This window comes from Lagenorhynchus albirostris, chromosome 5 (assembly GCF_949774975.1).
Source record: "Lagenorhynchus albirostris chromosome 5, mLagAlb1.1, whole genome shotgun sequence".
NCBI classification, from domain to species: Eukaryota; Metazoa; Chordata; class Mammalia; order Artiodactyla; family Delphinidae; genus Lagenorhynchus; species Lagenorhynchus albirostris.
This window is the reverse complement of record NC_083099.1, coordinates 77,796,679-77,820,555: the sequence shown is the minus strand read 5'-3', so window position 1 is coordinate 77,820,555 and position 23,877 is coordinate 77,796,679. Positions and strand designations below refer to the sequence as shown.

At 40.5% G+C, this 23,877-nt stretch overlaps 2 protein-coding genes across 3 annotated transcripts in view; one reads left to right on the top strand and one right to left on the bottom strand.

The window, feature by feature from the left end:
* FAM162A (family with sequence similarity 162 member A) overlaps positions 1–13,354 on the top strand; it is a 35,146-nt gene extending 21,792 nt beyond the window's left edge. Inside the window, exons 2-5 of the mRNA XM_060150490.1 lie at positions 4,222–4,344; positions 7,118–7,226; positions 10,302–10,410; positions 13,136–13,354. Of these exons, the coding sequence (XP_060006473.1) occupies positions 4,222–4,344; positions 7,118–7,226; positions 10,302–10,410; positions 13,136–13,228 (434 nt within the window). The 3' untranslated portion in view covers positions 13,229–13,354. The remainder of the gene's footprint in view (positions 1–4,221; positions 4,345–7,117; positions 7,227–10,301; positions 10,411–13,135) is intronic.
* Positions 13,355–15,550: 2,196 nt separating this feature from the next.
* WDR5B (WD repeat domain 5B) lies at positions 15,551–17,924 on the bottom strand. 2 transcript variants are annotated; one of them, XM_060150487.1, is made up of 2 exons: positions 17,703–17,924; positions 15,551–17,237 (listed from the first exon to the last, which is right to left on the bottom strand). In XM_060150487.1, exons 1-2 carry the CDS (start codon positions 17,899–17,901, stop codon positions 16,174–16,176), a joined length of 1,263 nt encoding a protein of 420 aa, XP_060006470.1. In that variant the 5' UTR covers positions 17,902–17,924; the 3' UTR covers positions 15,551–16,173. The 2 variants fall into 2 exon arrangements, with proteins under 2 accessions (XP_060006470.1, XP_060006472.1); XM_060150489.1 differs by having other exon boundaries at positions 17,669–17,805.
* Between the last annotated feature and the right edge of the window lie 5,953 nt (positions 17,925–23,877).

Genomic DNA, 23,877 nt, shown 5'->3' with positions numbered 1-23,877 from the left:
GGCCTGTGTCAAGAGGTGTGTTTAGAGGTGGCCATGGGCTCAGGAAGATTTTAGGCAGCCTGTCTACCAATGGGTGGGCCTGTGTTCCCACCCTGTTAGTTGTTTGGCCCGAGGCATCCCAGCACTTGCACCTACCGACTGTTGGGTTGGGCCAGGTCTTGTTGTCTAAATGGTGGCCTCCAGGAGAGCTCACACTAATGAGTACTCCCTGGTATCTCTGCCACCAGTGTCCTTATCCCCACAGTAAGCCACAGCTGCCCCCCACCTCCACAGGAGACCCTCCAAGACCAGCAGGTAGGTCTGGACCAGGCTCCTATGAAGTTACTGCCTTTTCCTGGGTCCTGGTGTGCACGAGACCTGTGTGCATCCTCTAAGAGTGGCATTTCTGTTTCCACCAGTCCTGTGGAGTTCCTGCGATCAAGCCCTGCTGGCCTTCAAAGCCAAATGCTCTAGGGGCTCCTCCTTCTGATGCCAGACCCCCAGGCTGGGGAGCCTGGCCCAGGGCTCAGAACTCTCACTCCTGAGGGAGAACCTCTGCGTTATAATTATTTTCCAGTTTGTGGGTAACCCACCCGGTGGGTATTGGATATGATTGTGTTGCAGATGCATTCCTCCTACCATCTTGTGGAGCTTCTTCTTTGTCTTTGGATGTAGAATATCTTTTTTGGTAGTTTCCAGTCTTTTTCGTCGATGGTTGTTCAGCATTTATTTGTGATTTTAGTGTTTTTGTGAGAGGAGGTAAGCTCAACTCCTTCTACTCTGCCGCCATGTCTCCAATCCTCCTTTACTTTCAAACAGAGAGTTGTGGTGGATGAGCTTTTTGCCTTCCCCAGATGGTTGAAGCTTACAATTTTTGTTTTTGGAAACCCTACCGCCTCCTTATTTCTATTATTATTTTTGCAAGAAAGGTATAAAGAGAGTTGGAGTGGAGGTGAGATTTGTGATTGAGAAAGCCCTGGACTCCCTTCTCCATCTTTCACCTCTTTCTCTCTGATTGGTTCCTGTCCAGCAGCAGATTGAAGCAGGAGATGATTCTGAATTTTACACGTTAAAAGGATGAATTTTTGATGTGGAATTATGTATCAATAAGTGTTGTTTTAAACATCTTTAGACATATATAAACATATGCCTATGAGAAGTCTACAGTGATATCTTTTAGATTGCTATGTTTAAAAGTTTTCTTAACAGCAAGAGAAAAAAAAAGCAAGGGAATTATGTTTCTCACCAACTATGGGAGGTCCAGTACTATAATCACATTTTACTCTTCGTTGCTCTCTTGCATCTCCTTATTGCTTCAAACTCTGAAGGTGCAATGACACTCAATTAGGAGTTTGGAATTTCAAAGGTACACACTGTCCACTAACAAATAGATTTTTAAAACTGCTTGAATTCTTCTATGATTTTTTTTTTTTTTGCGGTACCTGGGCCTCTCACTGTTGTGGCCTCTCCTGTTGCGGAGCACAGGCTCCAGATGCGCAGGCTCAGCGGCCATGGCTTATGGGCCCAGCCGCTCCGCGGCATGTGGGATCTTCCCAGGCCGGGGCACGAACCCGTGTCCCCTGCATCGGCAGGCGGACTCTCAACCACTGCGCCACCAGGGAAGCCTTCCTGTGGTGTGTGTGTGTGTGTGTGTGTGTGTGTGTGTGTGTGTGTGTGTGTGTGTGTGTGTGTGTGTGTGTGTGTGTGTGTGTGTGTGTGTGTGTGTGTGTGTGTGTGTTTGTGTGTTTGTGAGGTTTTTTTTGTGGTACGCGGGCCTCTCACTGTTGTGGCCTCTCCCGCTGCGGAGCACAGGCTCCGGACGCGCAGGCTCAGCGGCCATGTCTCACAGGCCCAGCCGCTCCGCGGCATGTGGGATCTTCCCGGACCGGGGCACGAACCCGTGTCCCCTGCATCAGCAGGCAGACTCCCAACCACTGCGCCACCAGGGAAGCCTTCCTGTGATGTTTTAAGCACAAAGCTGTGAGGGCACACTCTTGTCGCATTAAAGGCAAGTCTTGGGCATGTTTTTCTTTGTTACCCAGAGCATCATGGAGGGTCAGGACCCTGGTCAGATTTATCATTGGTGCCTTTCCAGCTTTCTTTTCTGTTTCATTCTACTGCAGTGCTCCCTTTCTTCCATGTCCTAGGACCCTAGGGCTCTTTTGTGATCTTCTGACTGAATCCTATACCAGTCCTGCTCTCTCTTATACCACGACACCCCCATACTTAGAATTATCCCGTTTTACCCTCATCAGAACTGTTTATGGCTGTCTCTGCTTTGAATTCTGATTAATTATTGACATTAAAAATGTTTATGCTAACGCTGAAGGTGAACATTTCTAAGTTCTTAAGCATGCATTCGTTTTAAGAAGGAATGTGTTTCTTAGGTTTGTTCACTGAAAAGGTCTGGAAACAGTGACAAACTCGGTAACAATGAACCTCCCTCAGGCATCTCTAAGAACATTTTCTACGTAAAGGAACCAGAGCACTTTGGAGGAATGTCTGATTCCAAATCTGGGGCTGGAAGCATTTAAAATGGGTACAGAACATGTTAGAAAGTAAGGCAGCTATAAATGATTACTGGGCACATGTTGAAAGGACCCAGGAGCCAATTAGAAAGGTCCCCAGTGACTAAAGATAGGAACATCTGGGCATTAAAAAGAAAAATAACTGGAATGGACTGGAGCACATCACATGTGTTAAATGCAAGAGTTCCTTATGTTGCTTATAAACAAAAGGTTACCTGTGGAGGTTGCAAGGAAACCAATTCATTAATTTGAAAACTGGCAAATGAAGGGAAAGAATCAAGCATTTATTCTACATTTCTTATATGACTTTTACCTCAGGATAACCAAATAAGTAAAGTAGAAAAAAATACTACCATCTTGCAACCCCTAATGAAACAGTCACCAATGTCTGCATAAAACATTAGATGAAAGGTGATGGAGAACTTTATAAGGATGAGTCACACTGATAGTATCTACTGCTCAATCTTCATATCACAAAAAGACAAAATCGATGTATACCTTAGGATGTCATATGGTAGGGTGTACACAGTACCGCCTATGACATTTTCTTGCTAAAAATTCTAACCTGAATCTGATGAAACCTCAAAAATCTGTTTACAAGAAATAGGGGAATTAGAAGAATATGTTAAATAACACCATGGGGAGGCAATCAGCAAAACCTAAAGTGAGGGAAATTCGAACTAATGATCTAGTTTCTTCAACAAATAAATGACAGGAAAAAAAGGAGGGAGAGACCTATACGGCATGCATCAACCGTATTCAGTGTGTGCACCTGTTTAGAATAAATCCACTGTAAAAAAAATTGTGAGTCCGTTGGAGAATTGAATCATCATGTCATTTGATCATAATGTGCTGATATCAAAGGAATATTTTTTAGTTAAATTAATGGTATTCTGGATATGATTTTGAAGTTATTATTGTTTTGAGATAAGTACTGAAGTGTTTATTGATGAACTAATAGGTTGTTGGGGATTTGCTTTAAAATAATCCGGTTGGTGGGAGGGAGTGGGTGGGATTCAGACGACACAATATTGGCCATGTATTGATAATTGCTGAAACTGGGTGGTGAATACATAGTGATTTGTAATACTATTCTCTATAGGTGCTTAGAGTTTAGACTTTAAAAATTAACTGCATACATATACTGTATATGATAACATAGTTTTATACATTTGTATGTATATAAATATATATATAGTTTTTAAATTATACATAAATTGTGACTGTATCTAAAGTTGATTTCTAATTGGAGAATTATGTCTTGGAAGGAACAAGGCTCTCTAAAGAGCCCCTTGCTGGCCATTGCAGCCCCCTACCCAGAGTTTATCAGAACAGTATTGGCAACTTGGCATCTTGTTTTAGCACTTCTGGGAGGTTGCTGATCTTTACCTCAATGGCCAAGGGTCATAATCCATAATATTCCCACCAGAATCATTATTGTTATGATGAGACATACGTGAGAAGTGCTTTTATAAAACTTACAGCCGATAAAATGTTTATGTTGTAAATTCGTAATTTCCTAGTCAGCAACACATGCATATTTTAAGATAGCACTAAGCATAGCACCTTAAATATAGTACATGTATCTTACATATAGAGTAGGATATTCATTTTTAAGTGAGTTAATCTTTATAAATGAAATTGTATCTTGCAGGTATTTCTCATTTTGAGACATCGATTTCCTTTCTCTGAAACATTTTTCTCTCTTTTCTAGGAAGTTATTTTAGGTTCTGTGAAAGAGATGCTTTCTCATCGGTAAGGCTTACCAGAAACTCTGATTTGAAGAGAATAAATGGATTTTGCAACAAACCCCAGGAAAGTCCAAAGCCTCCAACCCGTAAGTTTTTATTAGTCTTTCCAGTCTTTCCAGACTAGGCAGCTCCCAAAGACTAGAATAACTTGGAATCAAAAGAACCTAGGGGCTTCCCTCGTGGCACAGTGGTGAAGAATCCACCTGCCAGTGCAGGGGACACGGGTTCGAGCCCTGGTCTGGGAAGATCCCACATGCCGCAGAGCAACTAAGCCCGTGCACCACAACTGCTGAAGCCCGCGTGCCTAGAGCCTGTGCTCCACAACAAGAGAACCCACTGCAATAAGAAGCCCATGCACCGCAACGAAGAGTAGCCCCCGCTCGCCACAACTACAGAAAGCCCTCTCACAGAAATGAAGACCCAGCCAAAAATGAAGAACACAGCCAAAAATAAATAAATAAATTTATGAAAGAAAAGGAAAAAAAGAACCTAAAAGAGAGGTGGTCACAGGCGTCCCTATATCATACCCTATCATGTAGTTCAGGCCTCCCAAATTGTGCTTATATTAGCTGTGCTTACATGTGGCAGTGATTTCTTCATTTTTCTCATTTGTCATTTTCATCTCTTGCCTCAGGGATTTGACTGGAGCTTTTTATAGGACTATAGATGCACCAAAGTAAATAGTGGTCTAGAAATCATCTTTTAAGGAACCTCAAAGATGAACCAATCAAAAAATGATGTTTTGGGTAAAATATAATTAGGGCTACGCACTGGCTTGTACATTGACTTTAGCCATGTTTAGTCCTATCCCTAACTCCAAACCCTGTCATTGTCACCACTGTGGAAGAAGGAGCATAATATATAAACTGTAGGGTCCCAGGAACTATTTGCTTGTTGCTTCTTCATGGCAGTGCACTAGGGCTAGGCAGGTATTGGTGAGTGGAAAAGAATTATTCTCAAAGAATATTTATCAAGAGCTTCAGAATGTTTATACCCTTTGACTTGGTATTTCACTTCTGGAAATCTATCCTAAGGAATAATCCCTATATGTGGAAAAAGCTTTGAATGTAAAGATGTTCCTATTTTTATATATATATATATATATATATATATGGAAAATGAGAAATTAGTCTAAATGTTAAGTAATCTGGGAATGATTAATTATATATGTTAGATCTACTTGATGAGGTTGTACAGCTGTTGGAAATAGGGCTTATAAATACCGCATACTGGCATGGAAAGTGTTTGTCATCATGTTAATGAACAAAGCAGAATACAAAATTTTATATTGTGCGTAAGCACAAGCATGGTACATATAGAAATTACATATATATACATATGTATGGGGATAAGACTTAGGAAACACACCAAAATAAAAATATAGTGATCATGCTATGACAGGAGAATTAGGGGTGGTTTTTAAATTTTTCTTTTTTCACATCTATACTTTCTGAATTGTCTTTAATGAGTATATAGTACATAAAATGGAAAAAAAATTTTAAAAACTCTAGAGAAAGTTGTGCCAAGCACTGGAATGGTTAAAAGATAAAATCACAGCAGTTCTATTTCTGTACTTCTAAACCTCTTTTCTTGACTTTGGTTCTTTATGGATTTTTTTCCAAGTGACCTTCCTGTTCCTTTTGCTGTTGCCTTCTGGTTAAGTGAAAGGTGCAGCTTAAGCAAAGGTGATGTGTATGTAGTCAAGGAGATGGTCTGTCTGCAAGAGAGATGTAGGCATTATATGGAAGTTGGATGAGATTATCTCCAAGGTCCTTTCTAACCCTGACATTCTGTGATTCCCTAGCTTTTTCTGCTCCTTGCCTTCAGTGACTTCCCCTTCCTTTGAAAGGCTCTCTTATAGTCTATGGTTCTACCTTTCTTGTTCATTTTCATCTTTGGCTGCTCTGTTTTCCTCTGCTGCCTCTTTCCCCTGTCTCCTTTCTGGGTCATGCCCCAAGGCTCAGCCCCTGGTCTTCTATGTTTCTCTGTCATCCTCACTGGTTCTCCCTTTGCACTAGTGGTTATCTCCACTCCCAACTTATTAATGAAACCTACTCAGATGGCATGAATTTAGAGTCAGTAGATCTAAAATGGCATTCATGCTTTTTCCTCTCCTGACTGGTTCTTTTCACAATCTCCTTATTTTGGTTAACAATACTGTTATTGTCTTACTCATCCAAGTTTGAGGTTCTTCATGAATCCTTCTTTGTCTTCATCTCCAGATTCTTTCAGTCATCATCATATTGACTTTGTTGTCTCTCTTCCTGCTGTTATAACTCTAGTTCTGACTATATCACCTCACCCTTGTATTGTAATATCTTGTATTATAATCTTCTGTTTGGACTTGTTGCCCACTCTGTCCTATCCTTTTGCTTTCCATCCATTATGCAGATTAAATTTTCTAAAATGTTAACTTCTTCCTTGCTTCAAAGTGTACAGTAGTTCTTGAATCAGGTCTAAAAAGCTTAGCCTGCCATTCAAGTTCTTTTATAATCTGATTTTACCTACAAACTTTTTTTTTAATTCTACTGAAGTCAAACAGGCTCCTCACTGTTCTCTTTTTAGTTCATCCTTCTCACCTTTATAACTTTGTTCATGGTGTTCTTTCAGCTTTCAATGGCTATGGCTTATATTGGGAAATAATGCTTTTATTTTACTTCAGTCCTCACAGAATTTTTGAATCTCATTTAAGAAATAAGCAACCTAAGAAATTCCATCCAAACAAAGCTCTAATTAGCTTGAGATTTCTCAATGATTCTGTTTAGCGAATAGCTAAAAAGCACAAATAGCATTTTAATGTTGCTAAATTTGAGAGTCAGTCTCATATAAGTAAGATATCTTCTCTTGTTTTCCTCATAGACACTTACAGCCACAGAGTGCCATTGCATAAGCCTACGGATTGGGAGAAGAAGATCCTAATATGGTCAGGTCGCTTCAAAAAGGAAGATGAAATCCCAGAGACTATCTCGTGAGTGCTGAATTTAGGGTTGTAAGCAGCTTTTATTTTTCAGTAGTCTATTTTAAAGGAAAAGCAGTTCCTCTGAGTCTGACTACTTAAAACCTTTCAACCAAATTTTAAAACAGTTTCCACTTCTCTAAATGTTTCCTCTTTGGCAAGTACCTGGAATAATAACAGTGCTGGAAAATCTATGTGTTATCATTGATACCTTATGTAGTGCCTAGTGAAGAGCTGTTAGATACTCTGAAGTCAGCTGATTTGATATCCTCTCCTAGCTACAGAAAGTGACTAAATTAGTTTTTCTTTCTTACATTTCATTGTTAGTGTATAGAAATGCAACAGATTTCTGCATATTAACTTTGTATCCTGCAACTTTACTGAGTTCACTGATGAGCTCTAGTAGTTTTCTGGTGGCATCTTTAGGATTTTCTATGTATAGTTATCATGTCATCTGCAAACAGTGACAGTTTTACTTCTTCCTTTCCAATTTGGATTCCTCTTATTTCTTTTTCTTCTCTCATTGCTTTGGCTAGGACTTCTAAAACTATGTTGAATAAAAGTGGCAAGAGTAGGCATTCTTATCTTGTTCCTGATCTTAGAGGGAATGTTTTCAGCTTTTCACTGTTGAGTATGATGTTAGCTGTGGGTTTTTCATATATTGCCTTTATTATTTTAAGGTATGTTCCCTTTGTGCCCAGTTTCTGGAGAGTTTTTATCATAAACTGATATTAAATTTTTTTAATTAATTAATTTATTTATTTTTGGCTGCGTTGGGTCTTCGTTGCTGTGTGCGGGCTTTCTCTAATTGTGGCGAGCAGGGGCTACTCTTCATTGCGGTGCACGGGTTTCTCATTGCAGTGCCTTCTCTTGTTGCAGAGCACAGGCTCTAGGCACATGGGCTTCAGTAGTTGTGGTATGCGGGCTCAGTAGTTGTGGCTCGTGGGCTCTAGAGCGCAGGCTCAGTAGTTGTGGCACATAGGCTTAGTTGCTCTGTGGCATGTGGGATCTTCCTGGACCAGGGCTCGAACCCGTGTCCCCTGCATTGGCAGGTGGATTCTTAACCACTGTGCCACCAGGGAAGTCCCGCTACTTTCATTTGTCTTTCTGTCTGCTGTTCTGTTTGGGTGATCTCCATTATTCTATCTTCCAGATCACTTATTCGTTCTTCTGCATTATTTAGTTTGCTCTTTATTGACTTTAGCCTGGTTTCACCTCAGCAGTTGAGTTGTCTAATTTTGACTGGCTCCTCTTTATAGTTTCTAAGTCCTTGTTACAGTGATCTGCATTTCTAGTGATTGCCTTTCTTAATTCCTCCAGCATTTTTATTACCTCACTTTTGAACTCGGGTTGTTAGACTGGAGAGGTCTGTTTCTTCAGTCTAGAGAAACAAACCAACTGGTTTGTTCTTTCAGGAGATTTCTCTTGATCTTTTAATTGGGAGTGGTTCCTATGTTTTTTCATTTTACTTATATTTCTCTGACTCTATGAATTTAAGGGAAACAGTTATCTACTCTGGTCTTGAAGGGCTATTTTTATGTGGGAATGACCCTGTGTAGCCTGTGTGAGTCCAATATTTTTGGTTTGAGGGCTGTTTTTGGTATGGATGTCTGCCACATCTTTCCTCAATGTGTGTTGGCTGTTATCTCCTTCATAGTGGTGTGATTTGTGTTGTGGTAAGCAGAGTCTGCACTGGATCTTGTGTTGAGGGGGGCCTTCTCTTTGCTCTGTTGTTGTCACAGCCCTGTCATGGGCAGGGTCTGTTCCCCAGTTGTTGGAAGAGAAGCCCCCAGATCCGGTTCTAAGCTATGATGTGAGGTAGGCAGGAGTGGAGTGCTCCGGCTGGGAAAGGAGCTGCTGTGTATTCCCCCCCAGGAGCTGACTACCCAGACATGTGCTCTGTGACGTCGCCTGCCACCCACTGTGCAGGCTCACAAGTACACTGTTGTTGGCGTGGCCCTCAGCCCCGCCTCTGCTGTGGAGACACCGGTATTGGCTCTGATTTCAGCCCCACTTCTGTGTGTGTGCACCCATGAAGCCTGTTGCTCCTGGCACAGGACCCGTCTCAGCTACAGGAGAGCCAGTAATCAGCTCAGATTATCCCCAGGCGCTGCCACAGGCATAAATTCGCCGAAGTTGCACACCCGCAGGGAATCGCCTCAGATTTCAGCCCTACCTCTGTATGCGGGCAACCACCCAGCACTTGCACACTCCCAGAACTCATAGCGGCTAAGCCACACCCACTGTGAGCTCACCAAGAATGAGGCTGCTGTGGCAAGTCCCTGCCCCTACCTTAGCGCGCTGACAGTGGGTCTCCGGTGATGGGCATGGGCTGTGTCCTCCACACACTTCCAGTTGCAGCCTGGACTACACCTGAGGCCCTTCGGGCTGCCTCCGCACAGTCAAACTGAGTCTTCTCCTCGGGTTTGTCTGCTGAAGCCCAAGTTTCAGCCCTGAGCTGCTGCACACACACCAAGAGGTGCACGTCTTGGGCTGGGAAGTGCAGCAAGATGGCCAGGGCCACCTGTGCTGGCCTCTCTCTGTCCTGCCTACTGTAAGCCGGCTGCTTCACTCTCCTCTGAGGCTTACTGTCTGTCCCCAGTGGACCTACCAGTCAGCTAAGGGGCCTCCCCGTGTGAGGGACCTTTTCCGCTTTCACGGCTCCCTCCCAAGGGTGCAGGTCCTGTCCCAATTCCCTTTTTTTTTTCTTTCTTTTGTCCTACCCAGTTATTTGGTGATCTTTCTTGCAGCTTTAGTTGTATGAGATCTTCTGCAAGTGTTCGGTGGGTATTCTGTGGGAATTATTCCAAATGTAGATGTATTTTTGATGTCTTTATGGGAGGATGTGAGTTCTATAATACATCCTTCTATCTTCATCTACACCCCATTATTGTGTTTCATATAGAAAGTGAATTGTGAAAATGCTCCATCCTCCCCAAAGTCCTGTATGATCTCTAGGCCCCATCTCCTTTTTTATATGTATAGGCACTACTCTACTCCTGATTTGTGAGACACAGATTTATATCCTTCTGACAACTTCAGAAAGGGAAATTTTAACTTTCTCTCACGATCCCATTGTATTACTAGGTTTGAGATGCTCGATGCTGCAAAGAACAAGGTCCGGGTGAAGATCAGCTATGTAATGATTGCCTTGACAGTGGCAGGATGCATCTGGATGGTTATTGAGGGCAAGAAGGTGAGAGTGGACTTGCCGTCTATCTTTGTGTATTTTCCACAAAAAAACCTAGAGGAAGTCAGGGGTTGACCCTTGTATTTATTCTCTGTGATGAGGAGGCTACTTCCTACATGAGAAATGATAAGAAACAAAATAAAACATAGTAGGAACAAACCTGAGATATGATGCCTGGAGATAAATAGCAAATCCTAACTTTGGCAAGGTGAAGGACTAAATTAGTTTTGGTTAAGTAAAAAAAAGTGTTTAGTTATCACAGATGTCATAAGTAATGTAAAACAAATAGTATGACACTGGCATACTTACTAATAACTCCTTGCATGTCTGTAAAGCACTCTCATTTTTGTATTGATCCTCACTCTGCTCTTGGTGAGTGTTCTTATCACTGTTCTTTACTTGATGTTCAAACTGGGCCATATATCTAAGCTCCTAAGTGGTACATAGGAATTCAGGTCCAGAAATCCAGTCATTATTCACATCTATGTTACTGTCTTCCAAGTACCTTGCGGTTATCTTATTTAAACCTCACAACAACACTGCAAGATAGATAATTTGATTAGGACCTCATTTATAGATGAGGAAACATAGCTTAGAAACCTTTAGTAACTTACCCAAGTTCACACACATCTCCCTAATTGCAGAGCCACAGTTTGAACATAGACCTGTCTAATTGAGGTGATGGTAAAAGTGCTCCCAGTTACTGATTGCTCACTATGTAACAGGTATTGTTAAACTTATTTAATGACCACAATAATTCTAAGAACCTAAGAGGTAGGTTCTGTTATTATCCATGTTTTGTAAAAGAGGAACCTGAAGCTTAAAGATGTTAAATAATTTTCCCAATGTCACATAGCTAATAAGTGGCAAGACAAAAAAGTGGAGCCAAGTTTGCCAGTTACCAAACTGCATATATACTGTCTTGTGATTAAAATAGTTATTTTTATATGCAGCAGTACTGGCCAAGGCGTTACTTTAACACCATGTCTAATTCTATATATCACAGCTTCCATGTGGAAAGAGATGTCTCATATCTGTTGTCAGATATTTAAAGGGTTCTTCTGCAAACCCAGTGGTAACTGACATCCTTATCCCCAGTGAGTCCAGAGTAAAAGAAATGAACTTCTGGCTCTCTTTAGAGTCTTGGAATAGAAGATACTGACCATTTAGGCTGATGTTATGGGAGCACGAAGGGCAAGTGTGGAGGCCTGGGTGAATTTCTCTTGACTACTCTGTTCCTGCCCCACTTCAGTATTTTTTCTGTCTCCCTCTTTGACTTTTCATGCTTAGCTCTCAGACTGAACCTGCAGAAGCATGTAGACGGGACATAGGGCTTTCTAGAATTCTGAGAAATCTGCATTGCTTTTGTCTACTTGATTATACTAGCTGAGTTTATTTATTTTTTAATAAATTTATTTATTTGTTTTTGGCTGCATTGGGTCTTTGTTGCTGTGCACACGCTTTCTCTAGTTGTGGCGAGTGGGGCCTACTCTTCATGTGGTGTGTGGGCTTCTCATTGCGGTGGCTTCTCTTGTTGCGGAGCATGGGCTCTAGGTGTACGGGCTTCAGTAGTTGTGGCTCTTGGGCTCTAGAGCACAGACTCAGTAGTTGTGGCACATGGGCTTAGTTGCTCCGTGGCATGTGGGATCTTCCCGGACCAGGGCTCGAACCCATATCCCCTGCATTGGCAGGCGGATTCTTAACCACTGTGCCACCAAGGAAGTCCTACTAGCTGAGTTTAAATACTCCATAAACAAATCACTTCTGAGGTCTTCCCTAGCCTCATCCAAGGGTATATGCTGTATAGTTTAAAGAGTTCCTCTCCTGTTCTATACTACAAAATTTTACTATTTCTCTTTTATGGAACTATCCGTTTCTAAAAAGTTGGTAAATGCTACTGGAATGAAGAACTTTTGAACTTAATGTGATTTAGAAGACAGAAATTAGCCATTGTGTTTTGTCCTCTCCATCAACTTACCAGTCCGATTCTCCTCCCCTCCCCATACTTAATTCTTTACATGTGAAATCACACAGATAGAAGAAAATACCACCTTATAGGGTGCTGTCTTCACTCATTTGGTATAAAAAATTTGAGACTGGTCTGTTTATGTAAGCTTCAAAGAGATGTAACAAGTCACAGGGAGGGAAATAAGGGAAGAGGATGGTTGTTTCTTCTCCACTCCTGTTTGCTCTCAAAGGATGGAAAAGCAGGGTAGACACTGCTGGGAGTCATCAGTCGTAGTATTTGGTGAAGTCTGGGATTCCCAAAGCTGAATGTTTTTGGTACAAGAGGAGTAAGGAACTAGAAGGGTGTGAAAATATACAAATGAGTTGGGGAAGGAGAAATGGTAGCAACAAAGAAAAGTGAGAGGAGGGAAAAAAGGGATAGAAATGGAAACAAGAAGGTATTTAATACTAAAAAGAGGAAAAGAGAAAGACAAGGGAATACATTATAAAGGGAGAAGAGAGGCTGGAAGATTTGAAGAAAGGAGGCCAGAAAGGAGGAGAAGGTAGAGGTGTGGCATTTCTCTCTGGTGCTTGAATGGGTGAGCTGCTGTTCTAGGAAGGCTCAGAGGAGGCAGAAGGCGCGTGGAGGGGCTGCTGTGCCCGGAGCACAAGCAGCCAACCCTTCCATGCCTGTACTTCCTGTGTCAGCCTGCTGGCGTCTGTGCAGTGACATCCTCCCCAGACCAGCATAAATAATCACTTGTTCAAATTGGTTTCACTTTAGGGTGCCAAAAGACACGAGTCTTTAACAAGCCTGAACCTAGAAAAGAAAGCTCGTCTGAGAGAAGAAGCTGCTGTGAAGGCCAAAACAGAGTAGCAGAGATACCATGTTGGCTGGATTTTGAAAATCTAGAAACAATGTTGCAGTAACAGGCCTTATTAAAATGAATGTATGAGTTCCCTAATTCTGCTCTAGAGCTACAAATAAATTTTCTTAAAGAAATGACTTGTCTATATTTTACGGCTTTGATCCAGGTTAAATGCAGCCTCAGCTTTTTTGAGAAAATGAAAGAAAGAATGAAAAGTGAGACAACTTACTTGAACTTTAATATTAACTCTTCTTTAGAGAGTCAGGTCCCGTACCTTACTTTAATTCCCATTACCAAAGTGACATCTCCCCAGAAGCCAAATCGTTTCTAGTTCTGCATTTCTCTCTCTTCAGTGTCATTTCTGAAGAGATAAGGAGGGCCAGCTGAGTACACTGCCTAGGTGCACGTTGGAGAGCTAACCTCCCCAAATACCCTGGTGTTTCTCGAGAGCCCTGGGAAGCAGCCAGACCACACTATGCCTTTGTCAGGTGTGCTGGAAGACAGAGGCTTTTAGGAGAACAGTCTTTGAAAAAGTCCCGGCAAGGTGATGATGGAGGTCTGGCCACAAGTTTCTGAGGATTTTGAAATCCCAGCACTGTGGAGTCGCTTGGGGCCAGCACAGTCACCTCTTTTACTCCATGGCTTACAATTCCCAACCGGTCCTTTTTCTTCTGCCTTTACACTAAATTTCTCAGTTATGAATATCTACCAAATGCATTTTCTTATTAGTGCTGAAAAATAAGCATTTGCACCTGGTATGTATCTTACAGTTCGACGAGGGTGCCAGGTTGTCTCACATTTAGGTATGGATGCTGGTTTCTTATTTAAGTATTTCATTTATTCTCATGTGCTTCAATAGTATTAATGGATGGCAGGTCCACATAAACATCCCAACCTGCTGGTTCTCTTCAGAGGGTTATAGCAGATTAACAAGTAATACATGCAGCTGTTTGGGAATTTGGTTTAATAAAATACTCAGTAAAATGTAATGCACCACTCTACCTACAGCTTCATAATCTATCTGATGATGTTAATTGTGTCTGTCTATATACGTTACAGTATTTCAACCTTAGCTTCATTTTAGATATCAAGCTCTTTGATTTTTAACACTTGCAAATTTATCATCAAAAAGCATTGCTTTGTATACATTTTAGCAGATTAGTTTTTCTTGATTATTTTGGAACACTTATGTTACGTCTTATCTAAATACGGGTTTTAAATATGGGTAAAATCTAATGTACTTCTTTTTAAAAGTGTATCATCTTTCTTCATAGAACAATACCATTTTTAACTTCTAAAGAAGCATTTTAAAGTGTTGTATCTTGGAGATATATTGTAATAAAATGTATGATTAAGTCAAAGCTCAAAAATGCTACCATGCAGCAAGAATTTATATAATCATTTCTCATTTTGTGTCAACTCTCCTATTCAATAACTTATAGTGGCTACCTCTTTTTGGGTTAAATATAAATTTCATGACCAGTATTTAGGACCTGCCCCTATCTAATCCCACTTCTCCCAGTACCCTCACTTATTAACTTCTTAGCTGTCACTCACCTACTAGTAACTCTAGTATCTTATATTGCTTACAACTTGTCAAGCGATATTTCATGAGCACTATTAAAAGCAACAAGGTCAAAACTGTCTTCTTTTGTATTCTATAATACATACTTTCAATTAAGTGATCATTGTACTATGTTTTGTTTAATTCCTAGATTATTTTTTCATGTTTATCATGTCTCTATAGGTAAAATGGGCAGAAAACATTTTCCACTTCATATTTCCTGTAAGCCCTATTTGAATAAAGTTAACATGTGAGGCTATGGTTAGGTACTTTTAATCAACAAAAATAATAGTATGGGGAATTGACTCCAAAAACTTATTGAAAGCAGGCAAGGAATGAAGTTGTGATGGTGGTATAATTCATTGTCATTCATCAAACATTACTTGAGTCTCTCCTATATACAAAAAGTGAGAATACAAAGATAAATAAAACATACTTGACTCTGCAGAGCTCACAGTTTACCAGACACATGGCCCATGAAACCATTACAACACAAATTGGTAAATGATATATTTTGAATTTTATGACAGAAGCTATAGCAAGAAGCAAGAAAACTGAATTCAGCTGTCAGCTGTGGCTGGAGGCAGGCAGCCAGTGATGGTTACACAAAGTGGTGATTTTCTGAACTGAGTCTGTAGCATGGGTAGGGTTAGATCAGACCTAATGAAAGACAGCAGCCTCATTCAGACACTGAGCTTGCCCTGAGAATCAGGAGAGGGCAGTCTGACGAGGTAGTGAGAGGTCCTTCAGTAAAATGCCTTTATAATTTTGTTCTGGTTTATTTTTAATTTTTATTTTGATAAAAACTTAAAACTTTTAAATCCTCAGAACAAACACAACCATTGCTTATTTTTCCCAATTTACAAACTTGATTCCATGGACCATTTCACGTCCCATCGTGTAGGCTATCACTTAAAGTGTATGAGTGGCATCTGACATAAATCTCCAATCCACCACCATCCTAGGCTTATTCTCTTAATTCACCTAATCACCCAAACCAAATACCTTGGAGTTATTCCAGACTCCCTTGCTCCCCTCATTTAATCAGTCATCCTGTCTTGTGAGCCTTACTTCTAAATTTTTGTCAAATACAGTGATCCTGTAGAATAGTCACTGAGAGGAACAGAATGAGAATCTGCTCAAGGACAGACACGAGAGATTAATAACAGACCTTAAGATTAAAGTCAGAAGCCCTGGGATCTAGACTTGCTTTTCCAACTGTGTTGCTTTGCAAATTGAGGTTATAGGTCTTAAAATCTTGTAATTCAAGGCAATGTTTTTTAAAAAATACAAAACCATGCCAAAATTGAGAGGAAACCATCTTTTAAAATACCTAACCTTTTTTTTTTTTTTGGCCAATCTGACTCTACTACTTGATTTCTAAAGGGTTTAGTAATTACTCATCCACAATTTAACTGTTTTGTCATTTCCTAATGCTGCTGATGCAATGATGTTTTCTGTAGGATGACAAGCTGCTGAGATTACGACATCTGTATGGCCTTGTAATTTCTGTACAATCTCTTTAGTCTGAAGGTTCCAAATATAAACCTGGTTATCCTCTGAACCAGACACAATCCACTTTCCACCAGTAACTGAAAAACTGGCAAATATGCAGTATTTCTCATTCTTGTGACCAGTATATGTCTTCAGGCATCTGCCTCTGCTATAATCCCATAGTTTAAGGGTATTGTCCAAAGTTGCAATGAGAATATATTTACCATTTGGAGAAAATTTTACAAAAGAGACAGGAGGGTTATCATCATCAACAAGTGTTTTTAAACACTGACCTGATGCAGCATCCCAGATTCGACAGACACCATCATAGCTACCTGACACTATCAAGGACCCGCTACAATTAAAGTGAACAGCAGAAACTGGGTCAGAATGAGCAGACAAAGTCTTAAGGCACTTTCCTGTTTTCTCCTCCCATATTTTCATGCTCTCATCAAAAGATCCTGAAATGATGAGGTTAGATGGTGGATTGAAATTACAGCAAAAAACATAATCACTGTGCCCCGTAAGCGTTTTCAAACATTTTCCAGATCTCACATCCCAAATCTTTAGAGTTTTATCATCTGAGGCAGAAACAAGACGACCGGAATCTGATGACCAGGCAACATCTGATATTTCCAGATTGTGTCCTTTAAGTGTTTTCTCATTTTTTCCATCATAGGCTCCCCAAATTATAATTACTTTATCAGCAGAAGAACTTGCCAGCCATTCTCCATTAGGACTAAACTTAACTGATGATACTGCTTCCGTATGTCCCACCAGAGTAAATTTCAGAGCATAGTTTGGTTTTTCAGACACACGCTTGCTCAGATTGGCTGATGAGAGAGCCGACTCTGCTTTGGCACCTCCTGACTCCTTTGTAGTCATGACTCTGAAGCTCCAAGTCTGTAGGCTGGCTAGATGTTCCGGTCCTGAACCAGGCAGCCAGTATTTTGGCCCTTCTGTCCAGTAAAATGAAGATAAAAAACATCGGACTCAAAAAACAAAAAATCAACAAACTAAAAAACGGTCTTTTAGTGACAATAATTTCTGGATCGTTTTTAAACTGCAATATACACTGATACAGCAGCACGGCTTGGACCGCTTCAGTTTTTCCTCGCTTCTTCCTCTGTAAACAAATACTTGAGAAATACTATTAAAAGGGTCCTGTGCGCTGTCGGCAAGTAAGGTATTACTGCTGGGTATTCTGCGAATGTATAAAGCGGTCCAAAGCTGCACGCGGAGGGGTGGGGCGAGGGGGGTGGGGCGAGGGGGGGTGGGAATCTACAGAAAGTTTCTCACCGCTCCTCCCCCCAGCTCTGAAATGTTTGCGACTACTGAGCACCCCTACCCGCCAGACTTTAGGTACTCTACTTGAGCATGAATGAATCACCGCTTTAAACAGATTTCAGAAGCTAAGCGAAAACCTGCGTGGGCTCGGTTCCCTGAGGTCCAGGCCTGTGGCTCACTCTCCACACCGCTCCGTAGCGAACTAACACGAGGGCAGCACAGCCGGGCGCATGCGCAGAGGGTGCCCTTCCACCACCACTTCCGAACCGAGGTGACTTGTGGGGGAAGCCCGCTTGCGCTTGCGCAAAAGAAAGCCCTGAGGTTTTCTTCCGGCATTCTGCACCCTCGCCGTCCACGCGCGCGCAGTGAGCTGCGTTCTTGGGCGAGAGGGAAAGTGAACAAGGCTTCTTCCAGATCTCACTGGCTAGCGTAGGAAGCAGTGAGTATTTCGAAGAACATTCATTACTTTCTGGAAACCGTGTGACGAGAACGGACTGAATTTTGCGATGCCGGTAGCTGTAGGGTTAAGCCCGCATTTGGATGTAAGGCGCTCAGACCGCGCGTTTCTTAGCAGACCGGTGCCCACCCAGCGCCGATGACTGCGTAAGCTCCGGCTGCACAGGTGGCTTTCATTCTGTTCTCCACCTGCTGTGGTGTAGAGCCTGGTGGGGGTTACGAAAGGCTGCAAGTAGGCGAGGGGGACGTAGCTAAATTTACGCCCAGATTGTAAGACTTCTGATTTAAAAAGTGTTCCCTAAACGTTTCGGGAAGGATAAAGAATATGTGTTAGGAGCCTTTAAAGGCCAGTGCCCACCAGGTAGCCCGACATGGTAGTGCCGGGGGAAATGAGAAGACGTTTGTCTTAGCACTTCCTTATGGTTTAAATTTTCCAAAGACACAGAAAGTTCAGATCTGCATAGGTGTTTGGAACGGAAAAGGTGGAATGGGTTAAGAAATGTGTAAGGTTACTCGTAACTAGGCTTTAGCCAGCCCTCCCTACTTTTAAGAAATGTGGCTGTGAAGTACGTGAAGGATAGATGCTTTTCAGGTGTAAATTACTCTTTAAACAAGAATAAGTTTACCAAAAATGGAAGCCTGACTATCTTCTCCAATCCTGTATAGTCTGTCCCTTGGTATCTACAGGGAATTGGTTCCACGACACCCTCCCCCCCGCCCCGCCACACATCATACCAAAATCCACTGGACGCTCAAGTCTTTTGTATAAAATGCTGGAGTATTTTCATATAACCTACTCACATCCTTCCCTATACTTTAAATCATCTCTAGATTACTTACAATACTTAATACAAATGCTATGTACATAGTTGTCAGGATGAAGCAAATTCAAGTTTTGCTTTTTGGAACTTTCAGGATTTGGGGGCAAGATTTTTGATCTGTGGTTGGTTGAATGTGAGGATGTGTAACCCACATATAGGGAGAGTCGATCGTAATTGCTCAATAAAGAGTGCCCAAGAGAGGCTGTTAGTGTTGTTTGAAAGGTTTTCCTGGTAGCCAGTTGAAGTGAAGAGGCAAATGTGTCTCATGATGTTTTCTGTCAGTCACCAATTAAAGCATTTGGAAATAAAGGGTCTCCTGTCCTGTACATACTGGGGATAATATAAAGTCTTGCTTTTATAAGGCACAACAGCATAATTAGATCACCTAGAATAAGCTAGTAAAAACCTCATTACTTAAAGACTGTACTACTCTAGTTTGGAATGTAGACAGGAATTGACTTAGCTAGTGCAAATTAACAGTATAAACACAATGTGGTGCTGAGAATGGGAAGAGCATCTTTAAAATGGTTTGAAGCATCCATTTTTATACATTATCTTAATCTGATTAAACTCCACCTCCTCCCTCTCCTTTCCTCCTCCCATTTGCCAGGGTTACAGTGATTTTTACTGGGAAGCTTAGAAACACTCTAAATAACTCATTAAAAAATAAATTTAAAAGCACTTCACAGAACACAGGCTTTGTTTCAAAGAATATAAGTAAATCTGTATTTTTCCAACACAGAGTAAAGAAAGGCAATAAGACAAGGTAAACACATGGTCTGAGGGCTAAGATGGGTGTTGGTACTGGAGTATATTTAGCCCACTAGAAATACCACAAGCATGAGGGAGAGAGGGGGCACACAATTAAGAATGTGTTGACAGGAATATCCAGAAATGATTTTGTGTCAGATTTTCCCAAAATTTGAGTGAGAGATTTCAGTATTAAAATTCATTTCTTGGTGTCTGCAGTGTTTTTATGAATAGCATCAGGAAGTCGTGTAAAGAAAAAGCTATGAACATAACTAGTTAAATCTTTATTCATTAGTCATGTTCTAATACTAACATGTAGTCCTAATATTGTAGTCCGTATGGATTAGGACAAAGAATTAGTTTACTTACTTGGGAGGAGGGGAGCATCAGCAACTGTGGAGTGTGTAGGAATAGGGAATACTGATACAAGTAAATCCAAAGTGGCTGAAACCATAACTAGAGATTTGCATTTGGGGCTCTCAAGCAAAATTCCTTACTCGGTCCCGTTTTTAATCATTTCTATTTTTGCTACTTTTAATCTTCACCAGATAGGGGATTTGGAAGTTTCTCTCCCATTAAAGCTTCTTTAAATTTCCCATAGAAGTTTTAGAACTGAAAGTCTCATCTGTGGTTGAAAGGTTTATTCTCCTTGCCACCCAGTAAAGTTGCAATTCTAAGTAGAAATATTGCCACAAATGGGTCATTTTTTTTTAATTCTAAAAAAATTGGGGGTGGGGGGGTGGGTATGTGTGTCAGACCTTAAACACGGCCTGGGAGTGATTCCTATACTAAGGAACAACTTGACTGACGTCCTTCGTAGCAACTGATTACCAAATCCAGACCTCAAAAATCAAGCATAATAGAACTCTATACATACCCAGTTGCCTAAGACCACTAGCAATTTAAATATACAAGCATCTCTTTGGGCTAAATATGGGGTGGCCATGCAACTTACCTAAACTGAGACTTCTTTAAAGTGAAACGGGGCACTAAAATAATTAACAGGTGTTGATTTAAAAACTGGGACTGCCCCCAGCAAATCAGAACAGTAAGTGTGGACTTCCCAAGAGGGCTCTCCTCATTATCAGAAGTTAATCTTGGAAGATTCTACACTCTTTGTATGCTAATTTGCACTCCAGCCTTCGCAGATCTCTCCCCACCACTGTGGTCTTCTGGGTTTCTATTTTCTCCTTACCCATAAATAATGCTGGGGCCAAGTGTTTTAGATAGGGCAGTGATCCATATTGTGGACACCCGCTGGGCTCCTTTGGCTTCCTCAGGTTAAGTGGGTATAGATAAAGGAATTTAGAGAGTAATTTCATTCTTTGGAAAAACATTCAAGATCACAGAAATGACCATTATTGATTTTTAAATTAGAAAAATACTTTTTTAAAAAAAAAAGGTCATGAAGAACCTAGGGGTTAAGATGGGAATAAAGACACAGACCTACTATAGAATGGACTTGAGGATATGGGGAGGGGGAAGGGTAAGCTGAGACGAAGTGAGAGAGTGGCATGGACATATACACTACCAAACATAAAATAGACAGCTAGTGGGAAGCAGCCGCATAGCACAGGGAGATCAGCTCCGTGTTTTGTGACCACCTAGAGGGGTGCGATAGGGAGAGTGGGAGGGAGGGAGATGCAAGAGGGAAGAGATACGGGAACATATGTATATGTATAACTGATTCACTTTGTTATAAAGCAGAAACTAACACACCATTGCAAGGCAATTATACTCCAATAAAGATGTTTTAAAAAAATACTTTTTTTCAAAATGGCAAATGAAATAGGGGCAACAGTCATCTAAGCTAGCTTTAATAAACTTGTAAACCCTACAATTGTGTACTATGGATGATAGTGTAGTCTGCAGGAACTAAGACTGTTTTAAGATTTTTTGTTTTCAGAAAAAATACCTGGTCAGTGAAATGTCAAAAATGGTAGAGAAGCAATCACAGAATGAATAAATACATCTTTCTGTTTCTACTGATTTGTCACTTAAATTGGAAGAATGTATAAAGAAAGTATTCTCATGCAGCAATACATATAATGTGTAAAAATGAAAAATATTTAATAGCCTAATAAGGCAACCACCACTTCCACATTGGTTGGATATAATTGGCAAAAAAATGTTTTCTTCTTAGAGTATGCCAGAAGAGACTGATGAGCTATTTCTGGTGTATATATAAACATGGTATTGATTATATATTAGTTACCCTGTAAAATATACCCATTAACTTTTCTCAGAAGGCATAGGGTTTTTTTGGGGGGTTTTTTTGTTTGTTTTAATATAACAAACCTGTGTTATGACAGCATTTGCTTTTGTAAACTTCAGGTCAAATTATGTCTCCTGAAAGGGAACTACATATAAAACACTTAAATTTTGAGACACTAAAGAGTTGCTAATCCTTGTTTCAAACAGCAGCATAAAGGAATTCCTTTGAGCTTTCTTTGGTACCCAAGTACCCTTTACTAATATCACATAGATGCACATTCCTTCAGTCATTTAATATTTATTGAATGTCTACTGTGTGCAAGGCACTCATCCATGGCCTGACCAACCACATTCAAGTACAAAGAATCATTAGAACCATTCCAAATCAAAGTGTAAGAACACTTTGAAAAAGGACATAGAGTGGTCAAAATGACGAGGTAAGCAGAACATACTCAACAACATACATTAAAAGGTCATTTTTTTAAACTTTGGACACTCCTGTGTTGACACTCCTTTAGGAAGCTGTGTTAAATTCACATCCATGGATGGCACTGCTTTCTATGGCAGCGTTCTTTGTTCCAAAGCCTTTCCCTCTCTGTCAGTACTTCCTACATTTGAGTTTGTTGAATGGAAACATGTTTCTGAGTTTAGCCATTATGCTTCTAAACTCAAAATCAATCATTTATATATTATTTTTAAATTGTCAGGTCATACAGAATTTTAGCACCACAGAAGGGGAAAGATGTTTGGACTGAGAGGGTCTACACTCCAGATTATGTAACCTAAAAGCAATTCATACCTGATTCAGTCATTTCAAGGGGACTGATAAGGAAGAACGAGAAAGAATGGCCCAACAAAACAAGAGTTGGCCCCGCTATGGTTGCTGTGTCTTGTTCTGGGAATTCTTGGCACAGAACACCTCACTGTGACTGCTGCTTTCTTAAAGACACACAACCTGCAGGGCTTTTCCCCACCTTTAGACAGTGTCCAAGGGCTGTGACCTTGAGGCAAAGTAAATTCTCCTAAGTGTTGATTTTGTCACTATAACATAATGACAATTATCCACCTCAAAGAGCAGTTGAAGGATTAAATGAGAAAAAGTGAAAGCCCTTACTTAGCCAGGCACCTGGAACACAATGGTTCAAATAACGACTAGTTGCCTTTATGTGACCTGTAGGAAAACAGACTGGGACTTCCTTGTCTACCCCTAGCTGAAAACAGAATGGAACTTCATCTACCCTTAATCCTTTCTTATTACCCCAAAACTTCCAGATGAATTTTATGTCCAGTAGCAATCTGATATTTTTAGAATCAGCATATAATTTATTTTACTTTATCACATTCTTCTGATGCTCTGGTACCCATTGTTACTACCTATCCTTTTCTGACAATAAAGCATGTTACAGAATATTCTCCAAGTTAGAGCAGACTTACTGTACTAGTAGTACTACATCTGCCTTCAATTACTTTAGCTTCTTAAAGATATATACATAACTTTAACTTTTGATGATAGAAAAAGATAGCCAAGAATATTTCCCAGCGGGGTAGATATATATTTACTCTGCTCACCTCACAACAGAAGAAAATGGGTCTGTTAACTTCAGATGGCAAAAAATTCAGATTTGAGACTTCCATATATATGTATACCTGTCTCTGCAAATGAGCAAATTTTGGAATGTAGGAGGTAGAACATAGTAAATAAATATGAAAAGCAAATAATACCTCTTTCTAAAAGTGGATCCCTTTTCTTTAGTGAAAATCACCCTTAGACATCACAATTTCTAATATATGTAAAAAGCCCCAAGCCCTTAAACAGCTATAATGACTTGCCTATTGATATAAAAATGTTCACAAAATTCATTAGCGAGAAAGAAAAATTCTTCAACCTGAGGAAAACTCTTTCATAATGCAACCCCAAATTGGGGTATTAAATAACTGAAATATTTATTTAGCACTAGAGAAGTAAATTCATAGTTGCCCGTGGGTGGCCATGTACAACAAAGGATAGTTGACAAAGTTTGATTAATAAAATATACTACATATTTTTCCTTATGCAAAGTCAGCAACAATC

What these genes read in the sequence shown, in the direction of transcription:
- WDR5B (XM_060150487.1), bottom strand. Translation starts at nt 17,901, where the DNA reads ATGCCGGAAGAAAACCTCAGGGCTTTCTTTTGCGCAAGCGCAAGCGGG. An exon ending in AGGGAACCGAGCCCACGCAG is followed by an intron (nt 17,238 to 17,702) that starts GTTTTCGCTTAG and finishes TTTACTGGACAG; the next exon opens with AAGGGCCAAAATACTGGCTG.